Source organism: Cibotium barometz, chromosome 1, assembly GCF_041138505.1.
Source record: "Cibotium barometz isolate CiBa-2024 chromosome 1, ASM4113850v1, whole genome shotgun sequence".
NCBI lineage: Eukaryota > Viridiplantae > Streptophyta > Polypodiopsida > Cyatheales > Cibotiaceae > Cibotium > Cibotium barometz.
This window is the reverse complement of record NC_141046.1, coordinates 39,228,522-39,253,057: the sequence shown is the minus strand read 5'-3', so window position 1 is coordinate 39,253,057 and position 24,536 is coordinate 39,228,522. Positions and strand designations below refer to the sequence as shown.

Sequence of the window (24,536 nt, the reverse complement as noted above, 5' to 3'; positions counted from 1 at the left end):
AGAGGCTGGACAGCAAAACAGTCCAAGATCAACTGGGAACCTCCTACCGGAAGGGCAAGGACTCACGGAAGAAGAAGACAATGTAGGGCCACTTGTCTGGCAGCACCAAATGCAAAGAACTCACCAAAAACAGATGCCGGTGCAGAAAACACAGCCACAACTCCACCTTTTGCCTCTGTAGAAGAAAACGTAGCGAGGTAAATTGGCCGGCAGCAAACAACAGGCTGGCTGGACCTGAAAACGCAGCACAGTTGGGAAACGCAGCCACTTGTTGTCACGGATCTGCAGCTGGGAGAGATATGGAGGAAAACGCACAGCAAAGGAGGGAAAGGTGGGCAGATTTGCAGAGTCTGGAGCAGCCTGGACCTAAGCGTATGATACCATGAAGGAGATAGCACATGCGGAAGCATAAACAGTAAACTTATGAGAGAGTGCAAAGGAGATTGAAAGAGTTGGACAAGATCACCTTTTATAACAACAGTAAAGCTTTACAATGGCAATAGCCAGCAACTGAGTGTTGAACAATGTGCAAGGGAAGTGGATGATTGAGTGAATAATGGGGAACTCCTTATATAGTGCAGTAGGGAATTGGCCGACTGGCCCTGGACCAAATAAATAGGAGAAAAATGTGTAAAACACCAAGTAAAAGGTAAAGCCCCAAAACACAGAGATGCACAAATTCTAACAGGCAATGGATCCATAGGGGGCGCATGCCTTAGGCACCCAAGCCTAGAGGGAGCCATGGTGTGAAACGCATGCATGTTAGCCTTTTTGGCTAGTTGTGTGTTATGCAGCCTGCCAGCCAGCACACATGCACCCCCTCATTCTGTTAAAGCCCTAGGGAAGCCATCATTCATTCTTGCAAGAGCCTTTGCATGTGAACAAGCCTAGGGCTGCCTACAGGCCAGAAAACACAAGGTGAAAGGTAATCTTGGACATACTCATCTGCTGCAACGATCTTATCCTTAGTCCTTAGAAGTGGTGGTAGGACACCTTTGCCATTAACGACCTCAAACGATGCCTTTCTTGAGGAACTAGTATACAAACTCTACTAGTGGAAGATACTTCTCCCACACCGTTTTCTATTTTGCCACATAGCACTTTAACAAATCCAATATGGCTGAATTTGCTATCTCACTCTGGCCTTTTGTCTGTGGATGATACAAGGAAGAAAAATCCAATTTCGTTCCTATATTATCAAACAGTGCTCTCCAAAACAAACTGGCGGTCTTGGGATCTCGATCTTGGCTAGGTACAACAATTGATCTGGAAATTATTATGGGCCGGTAGTGATGGGAGGCCAGCCAGGGCCAAGGTGGCATGGAGAGTGATCATTCAGCCACGTCGCAGAGGGGGGCTAGGCCGCATCGACCCTGCTATCCAGAGCCGTGTCCTGTTGGGCAAGCTGATTGTGAGAGGCCTCCTTCCCGGTGGTGAGCCCTGGAAGGATTTCCTATCGGCCCGGATTTCAGCCCACACTCTATGTCTTGGGGCCCTTGGCCGCAGATCTTCACACATCCAAGCCCGTGGTTTTAGCGTAGCTTTCGAGGACAGATTTGCAGCCAGTTTACTTCGTGCTTGGGATCATCTTAGGCCAGCCCTCATAGATAGCTCCAGTTGCCTCAGAGGAGCGGCTTCGGTAGCTTTTGGTCTGGAACCCCCTGAACCATTTACCTAGTGGGCACATGTTAGGAGCCCGAGTGCATGTATCTTGGGGCGCCTTGAGCATGGGACCAGCCAGGTCTCTTGGAGATTGGATCGCCCATAGGCAGTTAACCCCTGGAGGTGCAGGAGAGAGGCCTGACAGGTATCCGGGGTAGAGATAGGCTCAGCATCAACATCGACTCAGCTATCCCCCAGTGTGGCTAGGCGTGTTTACTAGACATGATATCCTCTTGGCGGTCCACGGAGCAAATCAAGACAGTGGTCTGCTCACTTTTCTTATTGAAGCCCATGGCAGACTAGAGAGGTCTAAGCTTCCCTTGGAGGATTTCAGTGGCTGCACCTTGCAGAGGGTGAGGGTGATTGGTTTTCGGGCTTGGGAATGGCACATAGATCTAGCACCGGCCAAGGTGGCCAGGGAGAGATTATGGCGGCTATGGATGTGTCACAACTATGAGGCAGGGACCCAGAGCAACAATATAATAGAATAGACCAACACTTCAAATCCCAGAGACAGAGCATCACAACACAGCGGAAGAACCATAAATAATACAAAGACACCGCACTGAGCTGGAACGGCCGGTCCCTTGTAGGAACTTCTTTATTCAGTTAGAAACTTTTACAATAAACCAAGGTGCTGGTGCATACATCACCGGATTTTCCACAAAGCATCAGCACAGATCTTGCCCAAAACTCAATCTAGAGCGAAGATACAACCATAGCTCCAAAAGCCATCCGATAAACTGTCTCATAACAGTCCCATAAATTAGCTCATAATCAGCCCATAAACTGTCCATAAAACAGCCCAGTACAGAGCCCAAAACAGCCCCAAGTTCCGTGCCAAATCAGCCCCAAAACTGAGCCATAAATCAGCCCTAGAGAGCTCTCAATTCAGCCCAAAAACAGCTTCATAAACAGGCCCAAATCTGCCCATGACAAGGCTAGAGAGAGAGAGAGAACTGCCTGCAGTACGGCCAGCGCAGGAGAGAAGAGAGAGAAAACTGCAGTCAGCCAGCCCTATCAGCTTCTATGGAGGCAGTCGACCAGCCTTGTAGCATCGTTGGAGCAAGTCGGCCAGCCCTATAGGAGCCTTGGAGGAAGTCGACCAGCCATGTGGGAACTATGAAGGAAGTTGACTTGCCAAAAGCAGTCCTCTACCTTGCTTTAATAGAGTCGAGTAGCTATATTTGCATCACTTTTCCCTTTTTGTCCAAAATAGCTGAGCTTGCCCAAAAATATCAACTTTTTAGCTTTTCTTGGCTTGCACTCCAAGTTTTAGCCCAAAAATACCAACTTTATGCTTTCGTTGGGTTGTACTTAGTTTTAGCCCAAAAATAACTGAACTTGTCCAAATATATCAACTTTTATGCTTTTCTTGGCTTGATGTCCAAGTTTCATCTAGGCGCCTCCTTTTGTCCACTTGTCCAAGCCCAAAAACAATAATATGTCTAGCCCATCAACTTATAAATATTATAAGTCACTTTGATTAATAAAATCCCATGTTGCTCATGCTGTATGACCATCTTTTGTGAAACACTGGTCAAGACTGGTGAAGGGACCAAATGATGACAATATGGGAGTGCCGACCTCTCACGTGCCTTCAGTGGGACCTGGGAGAGTGGACTTGGCATGATCCAGTGGATCGGGAGGAGACTGTGGATGCCCCCTTCTTTGCATATACTGTGCGGCTAGGCCACAGGATCCAGATGCCTGAGATAGATGGCACACCGGTAGCAGCAGCACATTGGCAGTCTTAGGGCCTCTCACAACGCTTCCTTTCATATTTCTAGAAGAGACTGTGGGACAGCTTTCGGTCTAGAAAGATCACCCTTTTTCTTTGGTTGATGGCACATAGGAGTTAGGCGGTTGGTACTTGGCTGGCAGTTGGAGGTCGGCTAGCACCTTGCCCGCGGTGCAGCCATCCCAGGAGTCTCAGAGATATTGCCTTTGGGATTGCCCGAAGGCTCAGTAGATTTGGCAGCGGATTCTCAGCATTCTTCGCTATGGACAAACATCGACCCGGATCATTACATGGGGCACTATCGCTTGGGCCATAGAGGCTGGAGTGAGGGGAGGACTAGGCCTTTAGGACTCTCACCATCGTATTGCAGCAGTACGAGTCACAGCCTCACCTATAGGTGGCTGGCGGCCAGGCTCATGCCAGAAATGGGAGATTTGCAGTAGCATAGCAGCTTGGCACATTTGGCGTGCTAGATGTAGCGAGGCCATCGAGGGTACCCACACTCCATCGGCTGAGACCATCAGGAGCATATGGCTTGATATCATTCACACCCTCCGCGGTTAGTGGGGGAAGTTACAGGGAGGTTCTGATCGCATGCGGAAGTGACGGGAAGCTTTCTTGAGGCTTTGGAGACCTGACCCTTTCCTCTTAGATAGAGGCAGTGACCCCATTTGGCATTACTGACCACTTGTGTGGTTGTTCCTCCCCTCCACCTGTATGAGATAGCCTTCTCCTCACAGAGCGGCCAGGCGGAGGAGAAGCGTCTCTTCCCCTTATGATCATTTGATTCCCGCCCTTAAGTGAGGCGAGTTTGTATTTAGCCCTTCGTGGTTGTATCTAGCCCTTTGTGGTTGTTTTTTCTTTTAACTAATAATAGAAGGATCTTTTTCCCAGAAAAAGAAAAAGGTACCGAGCACCAAGTAGTCACGAACCATATGATAATGAACAACAATGTGCTTGGATTCGAATGGAAGACCCGGTTCTGTGCAAGAGCCATGGCACTCTGATTGTCGGAGTAGACAACGGTAGGCATCGGAGGGACATGGAGATGATCAAGCAGCTGATGAAGCCCCAGAAGCCCTTTGACTGTTTCAAAGTAAGTATGATACTCTGCTTCTGTTGAAGAACCGGCAACTGTAGGCTGCTTCTTCGTTTGCTAAGAAATGAGTCCGGTACCAAGTAAGTAACAATAGCCCTTAGTAGACCCACCTCCCCAGTCAGGATTGAATATCCAACCAAATCAAGACTAGAGCCATATGAAATCCCATGTGGCAAGGTGTCCTGTATATATCGGAGAACACGAACAACAGCCTGCCAATGAGAAGTTGTTAGCAGTCATCTCTTGTTTGTACATTACACTAGAGCCTCTGTTGTGGGTGTGCCCGTCCAGTTTTGGTGTTCCCCCATTTTTCCTCACATTCCATGTATTTTTCCCATTTTTTTTGGGTGTAGGAGGGTTGTCGGCTGTTACCTTTTGCTGGCCGATCGGTTTGTTGCTACCCAACTTGTCCTGGTGACCTGGCCAATTGCTGGTCACGTGGCCGACTATGCATTTTGCTGGTGGTGAGCATATATGTTGCTGTCGGCCTGTTTTGGACTGGCCGACCAGCAGCCTGGGGGTATATCAGATGGATTTGAAATCCGCGTTCCTTAATGGTGACTTGCAAGAGGAGGTGTATGTTGAGCAGCCTCTAGGCTTTGAGGTTCCACGATCAAAGGGGATGGTTTACTGGTTGCGGAAGGCCTTGTATGGTCTTAAGCAGGCTCCCAGGGCTTGGAATCAGAAGATTGATTCCTTCTTTCTACGGATTGGATTTCAGAGATCAGTTGCAGATCCTAACTTGTATCTCTTTCGGAAACGCGGTTTGGTCACGTTGATCATCCTTTATGTGGATGACCTCATTCTCACTGGCGGTCATGTGGAGCCCATTGCAGTGACAAAGGTTGCCTTGGCAAACGAGTTTGAGATGACTGACTTAGGCTTACTTTACTTCTTCTTGGGATTGGAGATCTGGCAGACCCAGAGGGGGTTCTTTGTCTCTCAGCAGCGGTATGTCCATGAGTTGCTTGAGGCCTTTGGGATGGAGAACTGCAAGCCTATCACGTCACCGATGGACCGGAACACGAAGCTTACAGTGAATGATCCTTGTGAGCCAGTTGATGCCTCTCTGGATCGGAAGCTGGTTGGTTCATTTATCTGGTCGCTGAACATTAGATTTGACTTGAGCTTTCCTATGGGGCTATTGAGCTCGTTCATGCAGATGCCTTTGAAGTCTCATTGGGACGTAGGTTTGTGGATCTTGCGGTAGCTGTAGGCTACGAAGAATCTTGGACTCTTCTACGACACTGGAGGGGAAATGAAGGACCGAGTTCGAGTTCAAGGCTGGAGTGACTCAAATTGGGGAGGAGATCCAGACATGAGGAGATTTACATCAGGCTACAGTTTTACCCCCGGCTCAGGAGCTGTTTCATGGAGCAGCAAGAGGCAGCCAACTATTGCCTTGTCGTCTACAGGGGCAAGAGTACCGGGCTGCTTGTGGTGCTACTTGCGAGGTTGTGTGGCTGTGGAGGTTGCTTGGTGAGATTGGGTTTCCACAGAAGGAGCACATGGTCATCTAGTGCGATAACCAGAGCTGTATCGCTATTGCTCGGAACCCGATCTTCCAGGCCCGGACCAAGCACATAGAGATACAAATCACTTTGTTCATGAGAAGATTTTGGCTGGTGACATCTTGCTTCTTTATTGTTCGACGGAGGACAATGTGGTGGACCTCTTCACGAAGTCTCTACCTCAGGCTATGCTGCGGCGGCACTCCAGCTCACTGGGGTTGGTTCCACATCTAGGAGCTGAAAGGGGGTGTTAGCAGTCATCTCTTGTTTGTACTTTACACCAGGGCCTCTGTTGTGGATGTGCCCACCCAGTTTTGGTGTTCTCTCATTTTTCCTCACATTCCATGTATTTTTCCCATTTTTTTTGGGTGTGGGAGGATTGTCGGCTGTCACCTTTTGCTGGCTGACTGGTTTGTTGCTACCCGACTTGTCCTGGTGACCTGGCCGATTATGCATTTTATTGGTCGTGAGCATATATGCTGCTATCGGCTTGTATTGGACCAGTCAACTAGTAGCGTGGGGGCCATATAAAATGGCCCCTTGTCCCCCACACTTTTCATTGTAGATTCTGGGATTTCTTGTGTGTATATAGCAGAGTTACATAGCTCTTCTCTCTCTCTCTCTCTCTCTCTCTCTCTCTTTCATCTGCGTTTCGCTCTCTACAGCAGTTGTCTTTATTTTTGCTGTGCATTCTGCAGAAGTATGGGGTGTTGAAAGAAACTGACTTAGGATACTAACGCTATAAGCAGGATCAGGCCTAGTAATGGTGAGATGAATAAGGAGCTGACAAGCTCTCTGTATTGAGTAGGATCATGATGGGGTGGAGAGTCATCGTTTTTACTCAACTTTTGATTTGGGTCCATAGGGCAAGATAAACAGCGACAGTCCTTCATACCAAACCTCTCCGAAATTTGAGAAGCGTACTTTTGTTGAGAGAGAAACATCCCCTGTGGGCATTGCCAGACCTCCATGCCAAGAAAGTAGTGAAGTAGACCAAGATTGGTCATCTCAAAGGTATGACTCAAAAGATCCATAATCATAGCAGTGCGGTCGGGGTCGGATCCAGTGAGAATAAGATCATCAACGTACAAAATGATAATCACAATGTGATCCTCCTCTATTAAAACAGAAAGGTTACTGTTCGCAAGAGTTCTCTCAAAGGAATGAGAGAAAGAAAGCATCGATCTTTTGGTACCATGCTCTGGGAGCTTGTTTAAGGCCATAAAGAGCTTTCAGCGCATAAAATAAACATGGTCATTGTTCAACATATATTTTCTCCTGAAGGTCCCTGTTGAGAAAGGTGGACTTGACATCCATATGAAAGATGGGCCACGAGAAGTGAGCAGCAATGGCAAGAACACGAATGGTGGTATACCTAGCGGTGAGAGAGAGTCTCCGAGAAGTCCTCGCCTTCCTTCTGGGCATAGCCCTTAGCTAGCAAGCGAGCACAATATTTGTCGAGTGAACCATCGGCAAGAAACTTCACTTTATAAGTCCATTTGACGCCAATAACCTTCCTATGAGAAGGGCGGGGAACAAGTTCCCATGTGTGATTTTTGTTAATGGCATCCATTTTTGCCTCCATCGCAAGCCACCACTCAGGAATTTGTAAGGCCTCCTCTGGTGTAGAAGGCTCCACATGATGCATCAAGGAAGTCATCAATGCAAAATTAACTGTAAGCGTGCCAACACTATGAGGTTGTAATTTGGCAGATCTCCTCAATCTAGATGGAGCAGTCCTAGACTGATAAATGGTCAGAGAAGGGACTTGAGAATCCCACAATGTAGAGTGAAGCCACCGTGGAGGGAGAGAGGTACTCGGCGGAGGCAGAGGAGAGGTAAGAACCAATGGTGAGGGTGGAACCAAGGGAGGAGTTGATGAAGCTGTTGGTGATTCTCGGGGTTAGGAAGTCTCAGGGGTTTCATCAAAGTGCACGTCACGAGATAATATAACTTTCTCTTTGTTGGGATCCGAAAGCCGAAGGGATTTGGAGTGTTCGCTGTAGCCGATGAAGATCATTTTGGTGGATTTGGGGTCAAACTTCGTGCGATGAGAATCGGGAACATGAACATGAGCATCACATCCAAAGACATGGAAATGAGAAACTGATGGCTTTCTCCTAGAATATGCCTCCTTTGGAGTCTTCCCATCGACCTCTTTGTGGGGGAATGGTTGATGATGTACACATCAGTGTTAACTGCGTCAGCCCAAAACTTTTGAGGAAGCTGAGAATGAGAAAGGAGAGATCGAGCCATCTCAACCACGGGCTTATTCTTCCGTTCTACTACCCCGTTCTGCTGAGGAGTGTGGGGAGTAGAAAATTGTCTCTGTATGCCTTGGGAAGTACAAAAGTCAGTGAATGCTCGAGAAGTAAACTCACCATCATTGTCGGAGCGCACTTTGACGACTTTGAGGCTAGTTTCAGCCTCCACCATAGCGACCCATTCTCTGAACTTTGGAAATGTCTGAGATTTTTGGGACAGGAAAAAGACCCAAATCTTCTTGGAAAAATCATCCACCAATGAGAAAAAATATCTGGCTCCTCCAGGTGTGACCATAGTCATAGGTCCGCTCAAATCCATATGGACAAGCTGAAGGGCTTCCACAGCGGTGGAAGCCCTAAAAGAGGCCTCCTGTGAAAATGAATCCTGATCTTGCTTGCCTTGTAGACCAGCTGAGCAGATGCTAGACATCCAGGGTAGTTGAGGCAAGCCTTCCACCATGTAGCGGGAGACAAGAAGCTCCAGTGAAGAGAAGGGAAGATGCCCATAGCGGGCATGCCAAAGAGTAGTATCCTCCTCTGTAAGAAGAGCCTGATAAGAGGCTAGAAGTTGGAACAGATGAGAATGATCAAGATTGGGTTCCTCTTGAAAACTGGTGATCTTGTAAAGACTACCCTCTTGAATGCCGCGAGCAATAATCCTGTGAGAATCTCTGTGAATGATGTCTAAAACCTGATCATCGAAGTATAAGCCGTAGCCTTTCTGGGCTATCTTCGAGATAGAAAGTAAGTTTTTGGATAACTTTGGAACATAAAGAACATTCTCCAGGTATTGGGGCTGCTTGAGGGATGACTAGAGGAATATTACCCATAATCGATGTATCAACAGGTTGATTGTTTGCAAGTCGGACCTGTCGGAATGCACAACGGAAAATGAGACAACTGCTGTGAGAAACAAAACGCAGAAGTGTAGAGAGAGAGAAGCTGTATAAACTCTGCTATATACACGAAGATCCGATACAAAAAAGAGTGTGGGGGAAAGGGTGGTATAAATACCACTCTACAGTGCTGGTCGGCCAGCCCAAAAATAGCCGACAACAGCCACTCATGTCCACGACTGGGAAATAGCCAGTCGGTCAGCAAATACACAGTCGGCCAGGACAAAAACATCAATCGGCCAGTACAGAAAGAGTCGGCCAGCACAAGACACCCAGCACCTAGAGAGCCCAGTCGGCCAGCATAAAGCAGCCCGAGTGGAGCATAAAATGGAACATGCTAGAAAAAAGATGCAAAAAGACACTGGAGGGGAAATGAAGGACCGAGTTCGACTTCAAGGCTGGAGTGACTCAAATTGGGGAGGAGATCCAGACATGAGGAGATTTACATCAGGCTACAGTTTTACCCCCGACTCAGGAGCTGTTTCATGGAGCAGCAAGAGGCAGCCAACTATTGCCTTGTCGTCTACAGGGGCAAGAGTACCGGGCTGCTTGTGGTGCTACTTGCGAGGTTGTGTGGCTGTGGAGGTTGCTTGGTGAGATTGGGTTTCCACAGAAGGAGCACATGGTCATCTAGTGCGATAACCAGAGCTGTATCGCTATTGCTCGGAACCCGATCTTCCAGGCCCGGACCAAGCACATAGAGATACAAATCACTTTGTTCATGAGAAGATTTTGGCTGGTGACATCTTGCTTCTTTATTGTTCGACGGAGGACAATGTGGTGGACCTCTTCATCACGAAGTCTCTACCTCAGGCTATGCTGCGGCGGGACTCCAGCTCACTGGGGTTGGTTCCACATCTAGGAGCTGAGAGGGGGTGTTAGCAGACTCCTCGCTGTTTTGGACAAGAAAAACAACAAGTTTACTCATACAGGAGTGACGACTGACGACTGACGACTTCGCCTGCGAGCTCTGCCTCTCCCCCCCCCCCCGCTGCTTCTCGCCGTCGCGCCCCCCTCTCCCCCCCGCCAGTCCACCGCTTTCTCCTCCGTCCTCTCCCCCGCCTTCTTCATTGCGCCCTTCCTCGCCATCTCTCCCCCGCCTTCTGCCTCGCATCCTCCCCCGCCATCGCTCCCCCGCCTCCCTCCTCGTTTCCTCCCCCGCCTTCTTTCCCCCCGCCTTCTCTTCCTCCGCCTCCTTCCACGCTGCCTCCCCCGCCATTCCCCCCTCCGCTTGCTTCCTTCCCCCGACATCTCTTCCCCCGCCTCTCTACCCCCCTCGCCTCCTTCTCCTCCGCCTCTCTTCTCTCCCCCGCCACCTCTCCCCCCTCCGATCCGCCTTCTCCTCCGCTGCGCGTCTCTTCCCCTCCGCCTTCTCCCTCTCCTCCCTTTCCGTCCCGCCCCTCCCCCCACCGCTAGCTCCCCCCCGCCTCAGCCCCGCCCCGCCCCGCCCCCGCTATCCTGTAGCCCTCCGCCTCTCTTTTTCCTCGCAGGGCTGTGTCCCTCCCGTTGGTGACCCCGGTTTCTGGCCTTTTCCCTCTGGAGGACTCCATGGAAGCCGCTCCGACTACCCCTGCCGATTCCGGTCTCCGTATGGAGTTCATAGCTGAAGATCTTCAGTTGTTTGTGTCCACAGTATCCGCTCTTGAGGCCTCCTCCTTGGTCTGCAAGATAGTGGGTAGCCGTCCGATGCGGAGAGAGCTTCGCGACCTTCTGCAAGGCAGCCTTGTTGGCGTGCCCGCCAAGATCGTCAGCGTAGATTTTTTGGGACGTGGCTACCACCAGGTGGATTTCGAGTCCCCCCAGGCAGCTCAGATGGTGCTGGCTCGGAGCCCCATTGCCCTCCGCTCATCCCGGGCGTTCCTGGCGCGATGGACTCATGGTTTCGACCCCGCTTCTGACCCGCTAGCAGGCGTGACAGGTTTCCCCGTCACTATTTGCTTTCTTGGACTCCGTAGGGAGTACTTGCCCCTCTTGTCATCCATTGGCAAGGCGTTGGGGCAGGTGGTGGAGACGCCTCAGACAGCGGCTTCAGTGATTGCTCGGGCAGCAGGACTCCCGGCCATTCGTGTTGTGGTTCCGTCACCGGGGTCCCTCTCGAAGACGATCCTTCTCCCTTGTCTTTCTGGAGGACATCTGATACAGCGCGTGGAGTATTCGGGCCTCCCCGGCCAGTGTTACACATGTCGGGAGATGGGCCATCTCGCACGCGCCTGTCCCCGCAAGGGGGTTCATCCTTCATGCTATGCCGCCTCTGGACCCCTTGCAGGAGACCCGAGGGGTGGCCATCCATCAGAGACCGGACATCCCTGGCTCGCCACAGCAGGCGCCATCATCTGACGAGCAGGCCCCGGCGGAGGATGCCGCGCAGACCCAGGAGGCTGGCGGATGGCAGGAGGTTCGCCGGCGGAAACGCCCGGCCCGCAGGGACCATCGCAGACGCCAACAGGCAGCACAGGCTGGCGGACAGGCGACTCCGGTTGGCGTACAGGTACCTACCCGCACTTATGCTCCAGTCAGGGATAGGCGGCCAGCAGGTCCCACCCCGATGGACGAGGATTCAGACTCAGTGCCCATTGAGGCGGCTAGTGGAGCCTCCCACGTGGAGACCCCGCTCCCGCCTCCCCCCTCCTTGGAGCAGATTCCTGAGGATCCCGGGCCGCACTCTGCGACCCCCGGCTCCCCTTCCCCTCACCCGGAGAGCACTCCTTCCACCCCCCCCTCTCCCCTCTCCCCTCTCCCCTCTCCCCCCCCTCTCCCCCCCCTCCCGCCTCCCCCGGCGGCCCCCCCTGACACCTATCCTCTGGCAGATGCCTCTCCATCCTCTCCTCGCTCTCCCCCCTCCTCGCCGCGAGCCCCCATCCCTCCCTCGGCCTCTCCAGGATACTTCGCCAGACCACCCACTGCCCCGGGGCAGCGCAGCTGGGAGGCCAGAGTTCAGTCCAGCGGCTGTTCCACCGCCACTCCGGGCCGGTGGAGATGGTGATCCTTGCTTCGCCCACAGAGTTCTCTCCAGCCTCCCCTGGGGGGCCCCCGCGAGTGATGGGGCTACCAGTGGATTACGGTTTTTGCAGGTGCCTCCAGCTGGATGCTGGCCCGTTCGAGACACTGGTCGTGCCCGTGTGAGTTTGCGTGGTGTGCCATCCCTCTCGTTCTCCTTCAGTGGTGAGCAGCATGGTGGCTTTCTCCTTTCCTCTCAGTGTTGCCCCAGACACAGCATGGGATTGCAACTCTGTAGAGGAAGTTTTGCGTGATCAGATACTGGAGTTTTCTCACCACTTCAGTGACTTGGGGCTCACGGACCTATTGCAGACTCGATTACACTCAGCCCGCATGAGCTTGTTTGGTATAGGAGATTGGCGGGCGGATCCGGTCCACACCTCAGTTGAGGCGGTGCTACTGATTCTCCTCCATGCCACCCCGAGGGTGCAGCCTACCTTTAGATACATATATGCAGAGGATTGGTCTCACGCCTATGCCCTGGACAGGGCGAAGGCGGAGTGGGGCTGGACACAGAGACAGGTCACCCTCTTTTTGGAGAGACTCCGCACCCGGACAGACAGTGACTATTCTCCCTCCAAGCCGGCGCCCAAGACTCACAGAGTGGAGGGCAGATCATCCGGGCCGGCTGAGAGGGGTGAGCCAGTGGAGGCTGCTTCACTTGCCATAGCTCATCCATGAGGATCCTCTCATGGAACATCCAGGGTCTCGGTGGACATCGCTGCTACATTGGTCGGGGCAGACTTCGCCAGGAGATCCAGAGGGCTCTCGTTGGAGGACCCATAGATATCCTTTTCATCCAGGAGCACCACCTTTCTGCCGGGCGTACCCGCACCTGCGGGAAGATCTTGCCAGGCAGGAGTCACACTTTTTGGTCACCGGCATATGGCTCCCAGGGGAACCAGGGTGGAGTATGCATCTCAGTCAGCGAGCAGCTTCTATCCGAGGTTGTGGACTCTGGCACTCTGGTCTAGGGTCGAGCGCAGTGGATCATCCTTCGGGTTGGGGAAGACCGCATTGGCTTCCTCAACTTCTACGCCCCTAATGGGGCGACCGGGAGAGCCGAGTTCTGGAGCACCATTAGGCAGTCCCTCCCCTTGGCAGACCACTGGTGCCTCGGAGGGGATTGCAACATGCTGGAGGATGCAGAGGACAGGATGGGGGGCAGCCAGGAGACCATTCATGGGCTGGAGCTCGCTGCCTGGGAGGAACTAGTGCTGCAGGTGAGAGGCCAGGATCCGTGGACTCTCCCAGAGTTTGGCAGGTTGCAGGGGAGTCTATCTTTCTCGCGCTCGGATAGACGGGCCACAGGAGTTAACCTTTCCCGCATCGACAGGTTTTACATTGATGAGTGGGCTTGTGATAGAGGTGGCACTGTGGGCATACGGCTCCTCGTTTTCAGACCACTTTCCAGTGCTTCTCTAGATCAAGGACCCTACGAGAGGAGAGCAGGGCCAGAGCGTCCGGATTCCAGATTGTCTCATAGAGGAGCCCGAGATTGCGATCAGAGTTGAGCAGGTCTGGCAGGAGCTGCAGTTCAGGAGAGGATCGGCAGCCAGCGATCTTGCCAGTGGCTTGCAGGAGATCAGTCAGATGCTCAGACAGGCTGCCTTGGACCGTCTGGAGGCCTTCAGAGAGCAGGAGAGGAGCCTACGGAGGAGTCTAGCGTCCCTCCAGAGACTCCAGGAGAGGGATCCTACGAGCCCTTGGATCTCAGAGCAGATGGAGTCAGCTCGCACTGGGATCAGATCCATCGAGGAGAGGAGGGTGGAGTTCCGATTCCATGCTCGGGCTTCTTTTTGGACACAGGTTGGAGACAGAGTGACTCGAGATTTCTTTGAGGCGACAGGGCCTCGCTTCAGACGAGAGGGTCTCAGGCGTCTTCGGCAGGCTGATGGCCAGGTTGTGGTGGATCCTCCCAGGGTTCGGGCGATAGCCACAGATTTTTACAGGGATCTTCTCTCTGCTGAGCCAGCACATGACAGGGTGAGAGAGGCTCGGGAGGCAGTCTGGAGCTTCACGAGACCGGTTGTGCCGGCCCATTTGCAGCACTCCCTTCTCTCCCCCTTCTCGGATACGGAACTGGAGGAGGCTCTTTAGGCATTACCTCGGGGCAAATGCCCAGGAGAGGACGGTCTCTCAGTGGCTTTCTTCCAGAGGTACTGGGGCCTCTTACATAGGGGCTTCAGATTGGCATTCCAGGAGATTATGGAGTCGGGAGTCATGCCGGACAGCATGGCAGAGGGGTTGATCCACTTGATCCCCAAAGAGGGAGGAGACAGACTGGAGATTAGACAGTGGAGACCGATCACCTTGCTAGGCACGGCCTACAAGTTCCTAGCTAAGGCGATCAGCAGGCGGCTTCAGCCTCACCTTCCGGACATCATCCACTCCACGCAGACAGGCTTCATCCAGGATAGGAGCATTCTGGATAACATTTTCTCTTTCTGGGAGGCTACGGCTTTGGCTAGATTTCGGCAGGAGGATCTGGCAGTGCTCCTTCTCGACTTCGAGAAGGCATATGATCGGGTGGACTGGGCCTTGATGGGCTTCCCCCCTCAGTGGATCCGCGGGGTCTCTGCACTATACACATCGGCTCATAGCCAGGTGCTGATACAGGGCGTGCGCGGAGAGAGGTTCCAGCTCTCGCGCTCGGTGCGGCAGGGGTGCCCCTTGGCTCCCTTTCTTTTTCTTTTTGTGGCGGAGGCCATGAGCACTTTTTTGACGGCACAGGATACAGGTTTGCGGGGCCTCCAGCTTCCCATCCGCACCTCGGAGGAGCTCCTAGACTCGGAGTTTGCGGATGACACTGCTGTCTATCTTCAGGGAGGTGAGGAGAACCTCCGCCGCTTCGCCTTAGCCATGGACAGGTTTTGCAGAGCTTCGGGCGCTTTGATCAACTGGCACAAGTCGTGTGGGTTGTGGGTCAGTTCTATGCCCCCCCCGACTTGGAGGCCAGTTGATGGTTTTCAGTGGTTGCCCCCCGGCACTACAGTGCATTATTTGGGATGCTATGTGGGCATTGACATATCTCCGGAGCAGCAGATAGCCCCCCTTCTTCTGAGCATTCGGAAGAAGCTTCTGTATTGGAGTACCGCTCGCTTATCTCTGGCTGGCCGAGTAGTTGTGGCCAACCAGGTTCTGCTTGCTACCATGTGGTACATCACTTCTTGCTGGGCCTTCTCTCGGGCGTGCATTGGCCAGGTGCAGAGGCTCATCAAGAACTTTCTTTGGTCCGGTGGCGACGGGCGGCCCGCTAGGGCCAAGGTGGCATGGGCTGTGATCACTCAGCCGAGGGAGAGAGGCGGCTTGGGCATTGTTGATCCTATTTGCCAAAGCCGAGCTTTGCTTGGCAAGTTGGTAGTTCGTGGCCTCCTGCCAGGCGCGCTGAGCCGTGGAAGGAGTTTCTTGTTTCCAGGATGCTCAGCCGCACTCCTTCTCTTAGCGGCCCCTGGACCCCCAGCATCAGGTGGATCTTTACAGAGCAGCGATCCAGAGGAGTGGGCCTTGGCTTCGAGGAGCGTTTTGCAGCTAGCCTTCTGAGGGCCTGGGCGCATCTGAGGCCGTCACTCTTCCAGACTCCCCCGGGCACCGATGAGGAGCACCTGAGGCAGCCATTGATCTGGAACCCCTTGATTCGACTTCCCAGTGGCCATATGGTTGGATCGCGGTCTCACGTGTCGTGGGGCCCGCTGAGCTCCGGCCCAGCCCAGTCCCTAGACGACTGGATATGTTTTCAGCAGCTGCCTCTAGAGGCTCAGGAGAGGAGACTCAGTGGGATGAGGGGCAGAGAGTTGATGAGACAGGACATTGAGGCGGCCATCCCCCGGGAGTGGCGGACCCCAGTACAGGACCCTCCACCTCCACAGTGGATGGGTGTCTTTACGCGGCATGAGATCCTTCTAGCGGTCTGCGGCACAGCGGAGAGAGTCGCCCCACTCACTTTCGAGGTGGGAGAGGGTGGCTAGCTTCAGAGGACACGACTAGATTTGGATGGGCTCCAGGGTTGTATTCTTCAGAGGGTGCGGGTGGTCGGCTTTCATCAGAGACAGTGGCATGTAGACCCCTCACCGGCCTCGATAGGGGAGGACTGTTCTTGGAGATTATGGGCTTGGGACAGCAGGCCTCTTATTCGACTTCAGTGGGATCCAGGTGAGTGGTTTTGGCGAGATCCCTACTCGGCCCCTACCAGCCCAGGCATCCCCTTTTTTCAGTACATAGCGAGGCTGGGGCGGCGGATTCAGAGGCACAGGATAGCGAGCACCCCGGCGGCAGCCGAGCATTGGCGGCGACAGGGGCTCTCCCCTGCCTTTCTTAGGGACTTCTGGCAGCGCCTTTGGGCCAGCTTCCGGCCCCGGAAGGTGACGCTTTTTCTCTGGCTCACAGCGCATAGAGGACTGGCTGTGGGGGCTTGGCTAGCTTTTGGCAGACACCCAGCGTCCTGCCCTCGGTGCGGCCATGCACAGGAGTCGCAGCGGCACTGCTTATGGGATTGCCCACAGGCACAGCAGGTCTGGCAGCGCGCTCTCAGGATGGTTTTTGCAGGCTCACCAGGTGAGATGCTGGTGACGTGGGGTGCGGTGGCTTGGGCCACGGACAGCGGCCCGGCCCTTGGATATGAGGACGTCCCTGGCAGTGCGACCATCCAGGTCTCTGACAGGGCGATGGCGGTGGTTCCGACGCCAGACTTCTCTTCGGCAGCCCCTCAGGAGGGGGTCGGGCACAGATGGGAGATGATCAGCAGCATGACGGCTTGGCACATATGGAGAGCCCGATGCAGGGAGGCCATTGACCGCCAGGCGACTCCACCTGTGGAGGTCATACAGGCCCTCTGGGTGGACATCATTCACACCTTGAGAGGACACTGGGGGGAAACTCCAGGGCGACTCGGATCGCATGAGAGGGCGCCGCAAGGCTTTCCTCCGCACTTGGCAGCCTGGCCCTTTCCTCACCGTGACGGGCGAGGATGTCACTTGGCACTATAGGCCTCCAGTTTGGCTTTTCTCACCTCCCACATGTACTACTAGGTAGCCCCCCCCAGAGAGCGGCCAGCCACGGGGATGGAGCTCAGGTGTTCACTGTGTTTTTTATCCCTCCTTGCGAGGTGAGCTTTGTAGCCTTATGGTGTTTTCTCATTAACTAATAGAAGGATCGTTTTTCCGGAAAAAAAAAGAAAAAGAAAAAAGGGGGTGTTAGCAGTCATCTCTTGTTTGTACTTTACACCAGGGCCTCTGTTGTGGACGTGCCCACCCAGTTTTGGTGTTCTCTCATTTTTCCTCACATTCCATGTATTTTTCCCTTTTTTTTTGGGTGTGGGAGGACTGTCGGCTGTCACCTTTTGCTGGCTGACTGGTTTGTTGCTACCCGACTTGTCCTGGTGACCTGGCCGATTATGCATTTCATTGGTCGTGAGCATATGTGCTGCTATCGGCTTGTATTGGACCAGTCAACTAGTAGCGTGGGGGCCATATAAAATGGCCCCTTGTCCCCCACACTTTTCATTGTAGATTCCGGGATTTCTTGTGTGTATATAGCAGAGTTACATAGCTCTTCTCTCTCTCTCTCTCTCTCTCTCTCTCTCTCTCTCTCTCTCTCTCTCTTCATCTGCGTTTCTCTCTCTACAGCAGTTGTCTTTATTTTTGCTGTGCATTCTGACAGAAGTATGGGGTGTTGAAAGAAACTGACTTAGGATACTAACGCTATAAGCAGGATTAGGCCTAGTAATGATGAGATGAATAAGGAGCTGACAAGCTATCTGTATTGAGTAGGATCATGATGGGGTGGAGAGTCATCGTTTTTACTCAACTTTTGATTTGGGTCCATAGGGCAAGATAAACAGCGATAGTCCTTCATACCAAACCTCTCCGAAATTTGAGAAGCGTACTTTTGTTGAGAGAGAAACATTCCCTGTGGGCATTGCCAGACCTCCATGCCAAGAAAGTAGTGAAGTAGACCAAGATTGGTCATCTCAAAGGTATGACTCAAAAGATCCATAATCATAGCAGTGCGGTCGGGGTCGGATCCAGTGAGAATAAGATCATCAACGTACAAAATGATAATCACAATGTGATCCTCCTCTATCAAAACATAAAGGTTACTGTTCGCAAGAGTTCTCTCAAAGGAATGAGAGAAAGAAAGCATCGATCTTTTGGTACCATGCCCTGGGAGCCTGTTTAAGGCCATAAAGAGCTTTCAGCGCATAAAATAAACATGGTCATTGTTCAACATATATTTTCTCCTGAAGGTCCCTGTTGAGAAAGGTGGACTTGACATCCATATGAAAGATGGGCCACGAGAAGTGAGCAGCAATGGCAAGAACAATGCGAATGGTGGTATACCTAGCGGTGAGAGAGAAAGTCTCCGAGAAGTCCTCGCCTTCCTTCTGGGCATAGCCCTTAGCTAGCAAGCGAGCTTCATATTTGTCGAGTGAACCATCGGCAAGAAACTTCACTTTATAAGTCCATTTGACGCCAATAACCTTCCTATGAGAAGGGCGGGGAACAAGTTCCCATGTGTGATTTTGTTAATGGCATCCATTTTTGCCTCCATTGCAAGCCACCACTCAGGAATTTGTAAGGCCTCCTCTGGTGTAGAAGGCTCCGCATGATGCATCAAGGAAGTCATCAATGCAAAATTAACTGTAAGCGTGCCAACACTATGAGGTTGTAATTTGGCAGATCTCCTCAATCTAGATGGAGCAGTCCCAAACTGATAAATGGTCAGAGAAGGGACTTGAGAATCCCACAATGTAGAGTGAAGCCACCGTGGAGGGAGAGAGGTACTCGGCGGAGGCAGAGGAGAGGTAAGAACCAATGGTGAGGGTGGAACCAAGGGAGGAGTTGATGAAGCTGTTGGTGATTCTCGGGATTAGGAAGTCTCCGGGGTTTCATCAAAGTGCACGTCACGAGATAATATAACTTTCTTTTTGTTGGGATCCGAAAGCCGAAAGGCTTTGGAGTGTTCGCTGTAGCCGATGAAGATCATTTTGGTGGATTTGGGGTCAAACTTCGTGCGATGAGAATCGGGAACATGAACATGAGCATCACAAAGACATGGAAATGAGAAACTGATGGCTTTCTCCTAGAATATGCCTCCTTTGGAGTCTTCCCATCGACCGCCTTTGTGGGGGAATGGTTGATGATGTACACATCAGTGTTAACTGCTTCAGCCCAAAACTTTTGAGGAAGCTGAGAATGAGAAAGGAGAGATCGAGCCATCTCAACCACGGGCTTATTCTTCCGTTCTACTACCCCGTTCTGCTGAGGAGTGTGGGGAGTAGAAAATTGTCTCTGTATGCCTTGGGAAGTACAAAAGTCAGTGAATGCTCGAGAAGTAAACTCACCATCATTGTCGGAGCGCACTTTGACGACTTTGAGGCTAGTTTCAGCCTCCACCATAGCGACCCATTCTCTGAACTTTGGAAATGTCTGAGATTTTTGGGACAGGAAAAAGACCCAAATCTTCTTGGAAAAATCATCCACCAATGAGAAAAAATATCTGGCTCCTCCAGGTGTGACCATAGTCATAGGTCCGCTCAAATCCATATGGACAAGCTGAAGGGCTTCCACAGCGGTGGAAGCCCTAAAAGAGGCCTCCTGTGGAAATGAATCCTGATCTTGCTTGCCTTGTAGACCAGCTGAGCAGATGCTAGACATCCGGGGTAGTTGAGGCAAGCCTTCCACCATGTAGCGGGAGACAAGAAGCTCCAGTGAAGAGAAGGGAAGATGCCCATAGCGGGCATGCCAAAGAGTAGTATCCTCCTCTGTAAGAAGAGCCTGATAAGAGGCTAGAAGTTGGAACAGATGAGAATGATCAAGATTGGGTTCCTCTTGAAAACTGGTGATCTTGTAAAGACTACCCTCTTGAATGCCGCGAGCAATAATCCTGTGAGAATCTCTGTGAATGATGTCTAAAACCTGGTCATCGAAGTATAAGCCGTAGCCTTTCTGGACTATCTTCGAGATAGAAAGTAAGTTTTTGGATAACTTTGGAACATAAAGAACATTCTCCAGGTATTGGGGCTGCCTGAGGGATGACTAGAGGAATATTACCCATAATCGATGTATCAACAGGTTGATTGTTTGCAAGTCGGACCTGTCGGAATGCACAACGGAAAATGAGACAACTGCTGTGAGAAACAAAACGCAGAAGTGTAGAGAGAGAGAAGCTGTATAAACTCTGCTATATACACGAAGATCCGATACAAAAAAGAGTGTGGGGGAAAGGGTGGTATAAATACCACTCTACAGTGCTGGTTGGCCAGCCCAAAAATAGCCGACAACAGCCACTCATGTCCACGACTGGGAAATAGCCAGTCGGTCAGCAAATACGCAGTCGGCCAGGACAAAAACATCAGTCGGCCAGTACAGAAAGAGTCAGCCAGCACAAGACACCCAGCACCTAGAGAGCCCAGTCGGCCAGCATAAAGCAGCCCGAGTGGAGCATAAAATGGAACATGCTAGAAAAAAGATGCAAAGAATGTGGAAAAAATCGAGTAAAATATGGGACAATTTCCGAGGTTGGGGGAGGTCCTCCAAAGGTGCAGAAACAACGGGGAAGCACCCAGAATAGTGGAGATGACCCCTCCAACAAAGCCTATAAAAGTGAGTTATTGGCTCATAAGTGCACTTCCCCTCATAGGGGGATCAAGACCCAGGCAAGGCCTAGACCTTGACCTGTAGTTGCCCACACCTCGGAGGAGTGGGTTATGGTGGTATGGGATGCCGTGGCCAGGCATGGAGCAAGGTCAAGGTATTGGTCTAGTCTCATAGCTCAGGGTTGCTCCACGGGAGCTATGGCTAGAACTTAGGAGGTGAGCGGCTGGCACCATCTACTATGTGTTCGTCCGTGTTTTTGTGCACAAAGGACGCTCGGGAGATCAAGGGGCAATTTCAGTGCTAGCTATCCTTTTGTGCATGGTTACCGGCCACCTAGCCAAAATTGTAGAAGAGCTGTTCTTCTCGAGTTTCCTTTTCCTAATCTCTTCTCGAGACTTTCCCCACAAATTTTTTCCTTGTAATCCTACATTTCCTTGCCATCTTCTCCAAATTTTCATCTACCCCACGTCTCTCCTCTATTTCTCTCAAATTTTCCCTCATCTCTATGTGATTTTGCAATTTTACCTTTCATGTATACTAAATAATATCAAAGACTTGCTGTTTCCTAACCTTCCTATTTTCAGCTCGTTTCCGTTGCATAGATATGAACCATTTGTGTTTCATGCGACTAGGGCTTTGTGTCGAATAACTGATACCATTGTTGTCTGCCTGTCACTGGTAATTTGTAAGCTAAGATATATAATTGTCTTATTAAGATATGCCAATGTTTATGTTTGTTTGTAGGTTTTGAGTGTTAATTTGTATATTAAAAAAATATGTTGGTTTCTAATTTTAGTAGTGGTCCGAAGGATACAAAGTTATTGTTCGGTGACCTCGTTTAGAAATCTGTTTTCCTGTATGTTTGCCAGATTTCTATTGAAGTCACAAGGCCAACTTACAAATGCAGGATCCCTTTGGGTTTTCTAATCACTCCTTTCACAAACCTAAGCCAAAGCCACCTAGGAAGCAGGTTGGGCTACTTCAGCCAAAGGCCTTATCACAGCTTGACACCACAGCAAAACCGGTCATTCCAAAGGTGGCAACAAAAAGGTCAAAGAAAATCATACAAGAAACCAACCAAGCCCATTATGTAAATGAAGCTCACAATAAAGCATCAGTAGCAGCAGAATCTACACCAGCTCCAAGGTCAGTGGTAGATATGATGAAGGTGACTGAAGGGGACAGCCGCAGTCTGTACAGGGCTTTGAAGCGGAAATACACGACATTGGAAGAAGAAAGCTTTAGGCTTGCTGAGGAGTTGGAAAGAACAGACAGTGAAGTAAAACAGCTCGAAGAAGAGAAGTTTTCCCTTCTAGATGAGCTGTTGGTGCTGGAGGGTCTTGCTTACAATCCATATCCCCCTGTTCAGTCACAACTGAGGAACCCTGTCAACTGACCTCCTCCTTGATAGATTCCTCTACTTGTGGCTTTGAGGTGCCAGTCCAGAGGTGGCTCTCAACGGTCAACCACAACCATTTTGTTATTGATAAGCATCACTAAGTGTATATTCTAATTTGATCAAGGAAGTGGATCTTATTGGAGGGTTAAAAATCTGTATATTTTGTCCAAGGGACTTCAGTTCAGTGGTAGGAGTGTGTACATGTATGTGTGGACATGCAATCAGGAATCAATGGATGATTACGAAGGAATCAAAACATGTATGGTAAATTGCGATCCTTATCCAAAAGTACAGCAAAGAAAGGTTCATCACAATTTACTATAGGACTAGAAGTACAATAATTTTTGCAAATGGATTTGGAATACCGTTTGTTTTGGAGGATGGAATTTCTTTACAACCAGATTATATGGTCATTATCTATGATGAATAGTTCAAAAAATGGCTATTATGCAAAAGTCAAGTGGTTTTATTTAGCTAACCTTTGTGACCACCTGTTCATAAAGATAAACTTGTATTAGTGGTTTTATTCTTTTGACAATGTGCTAAGAAAATTAGCGTTGAAGTTAAAAATTGGATACATCAAACTCCATAGTTGAGATTTGTATAAGAGAGCAAAGGTAACATGTAAAATATCCACAATAATCTGCCTTGGGATGTGTGTGTGTGTGTGTGTGAGAGAGAGAGAGAGAGAGAGAGAGAGAGAGAGAGAGAAACAATAACAAGAAAGAGTAATAGTAAAATGCTAATCCCGTCAATATAATGCTTGATAAAGTTTTAATCCTTTTGGATGGCCAAGGCTGTTGTCCCTTGCCTATTCTCCAGTTTCTGGCATTCGTAGTGTCCTACCTGTGGCTGCCTCATTGGTTTGCAAGATTGTTGGGAGCCACCCAACACATGGTCAGATTCGGGATTTTCTCTAGGCAGTCCTCATAGGGGAGCGATGAAAAATCTGACATGCATTTTCTTGGGCATGACTACTCCTAGTAGGTGGGTTTGATTCACCCGCAAACAACTGATCCATCCTCCCCCCCCCCTCCCCCCCCCCCCCCCCCCCTTCTCCTTTCCTCTCCCCCCCCTCTTTGCTTCCCTTTATCCCCTACCCTTACACACTGTCCCTGCCCACCCCTCCCCTCCTCCCCCGCTTGCCCCCTTTCCCCTGTCTTCCCACCACGCTTGATCATCCTTCTCGGTGCTAGTAGTCCGTTTGGCTTTGTGTGCTGCTTGATTCAATCTAGTTCTTTGACCTCATGGAGATGAGGATTGCAACATCTTTCATGGATGCCTTCACTCTAGAGTTCCCTGGTGGCCACTGAACTATAATTTCTTCAAATGCCTCGTGGTGGACGCGAGTGAGTTCTTAGAGGTGTTGGCTTCTCTCCGAGTGTGCGTGAATTTTAATCGCTCGTACTGCCGAGAGTGGTACAATGGTCTTCTCCTTTCTCCTTAGCTTCGCTCCCTATACAACACGTTCTCCACTATGGTTACTCTCACTCACTGTACTGTGGTTAACTGGCTTCGATGGATTGCACTTTAAAAAAAAATGAAAGCATTTCTTAATGATTGTTATCAATAAATCATCACTTTGTAATTTATTCTTGCTTGCATGATTTTTTCATTATTGTATATTTTATGCATTAAGAAAAATCTGGACTCAAATTGGATCTTGTAAGGATTGTTACACATTCTCTCTTTGTAAAAATGGACTCAGTGTGAATTTTTTGTAAATCAATTGAGTATTAAGCGGAGTTTGAACATTTAGAATTTACTCTTTTAAGACCTTTTCAATAATATATAGCATGATGTGGAATTTTGAAGTCTCTAAATTTGGTGATGATGTGGCATGTAACACGCCACATCATCACCAAATTTAGAGACTTGTTACATGCCACATCATTACCAAATTTAGAGACTTCTTGAATATGCAAAATTTCACATCATGTTATATATCATTGAAAAGGTCTCGAAGAGTAGATTTCAAATGTCTAAACTCTGTTCATTTATGAGTTGATTTGTAAAAAATTCACCATGAGTCCATTTTTGTAAAGAGAGAATGTGTAGCAATCTTTAAAGGGTCCAATTTGAGTTCAAATTTTTCTTAATGTTTTTTTTTGGGGTTCACATGAGCTTATAAACAAAATAACATAAACAAGGGATGAACGAGCTAAGTGTAATGCTGGCATTGGATTCTCATGTATGCTAGTCGAATAGAACATACTAGACAAATAATGGCCGCTCGCGCTTGGGTGTCCGATCACTTTTAATTTTGTATAGAGGATAACTCATTTAATGAGAACACAACTTTTTTCTTGTGTGAGATAGAGAGCTGCTCTTCTCTTCTCTTCTTATTATCCTTTGCTCTAGAGTGAGAGA

General features: G+C 50.3%; 1 protein-coding gene across 1 annotated transcript in view; it reads left to right on the top strand.

The window, feature by feature from the left end:
- LOC147641983 (uncharacterized) overlaps positions 1-22,579 on the top strand; it is a 38,681-nt gene extending 16,102 nt beyond the window's left edge. The window contains exon 2 of the mRNA XM_086822196.1: positions 21,637-22,579. Coding sequence (XP_086678322.1) covers positions 21,669-22,163 — 495 coding nt within the window. The 5' untranslated portion in view covers positions 21,637-21,668 and the 3' untranslated portion in view covers positions 22,164-22,579. The remainder of the gene's footprint in view (positions 1-21,636) is intronic.
- Positions 22,580-24,536: the final 1,957 nt, after the last annotated feature.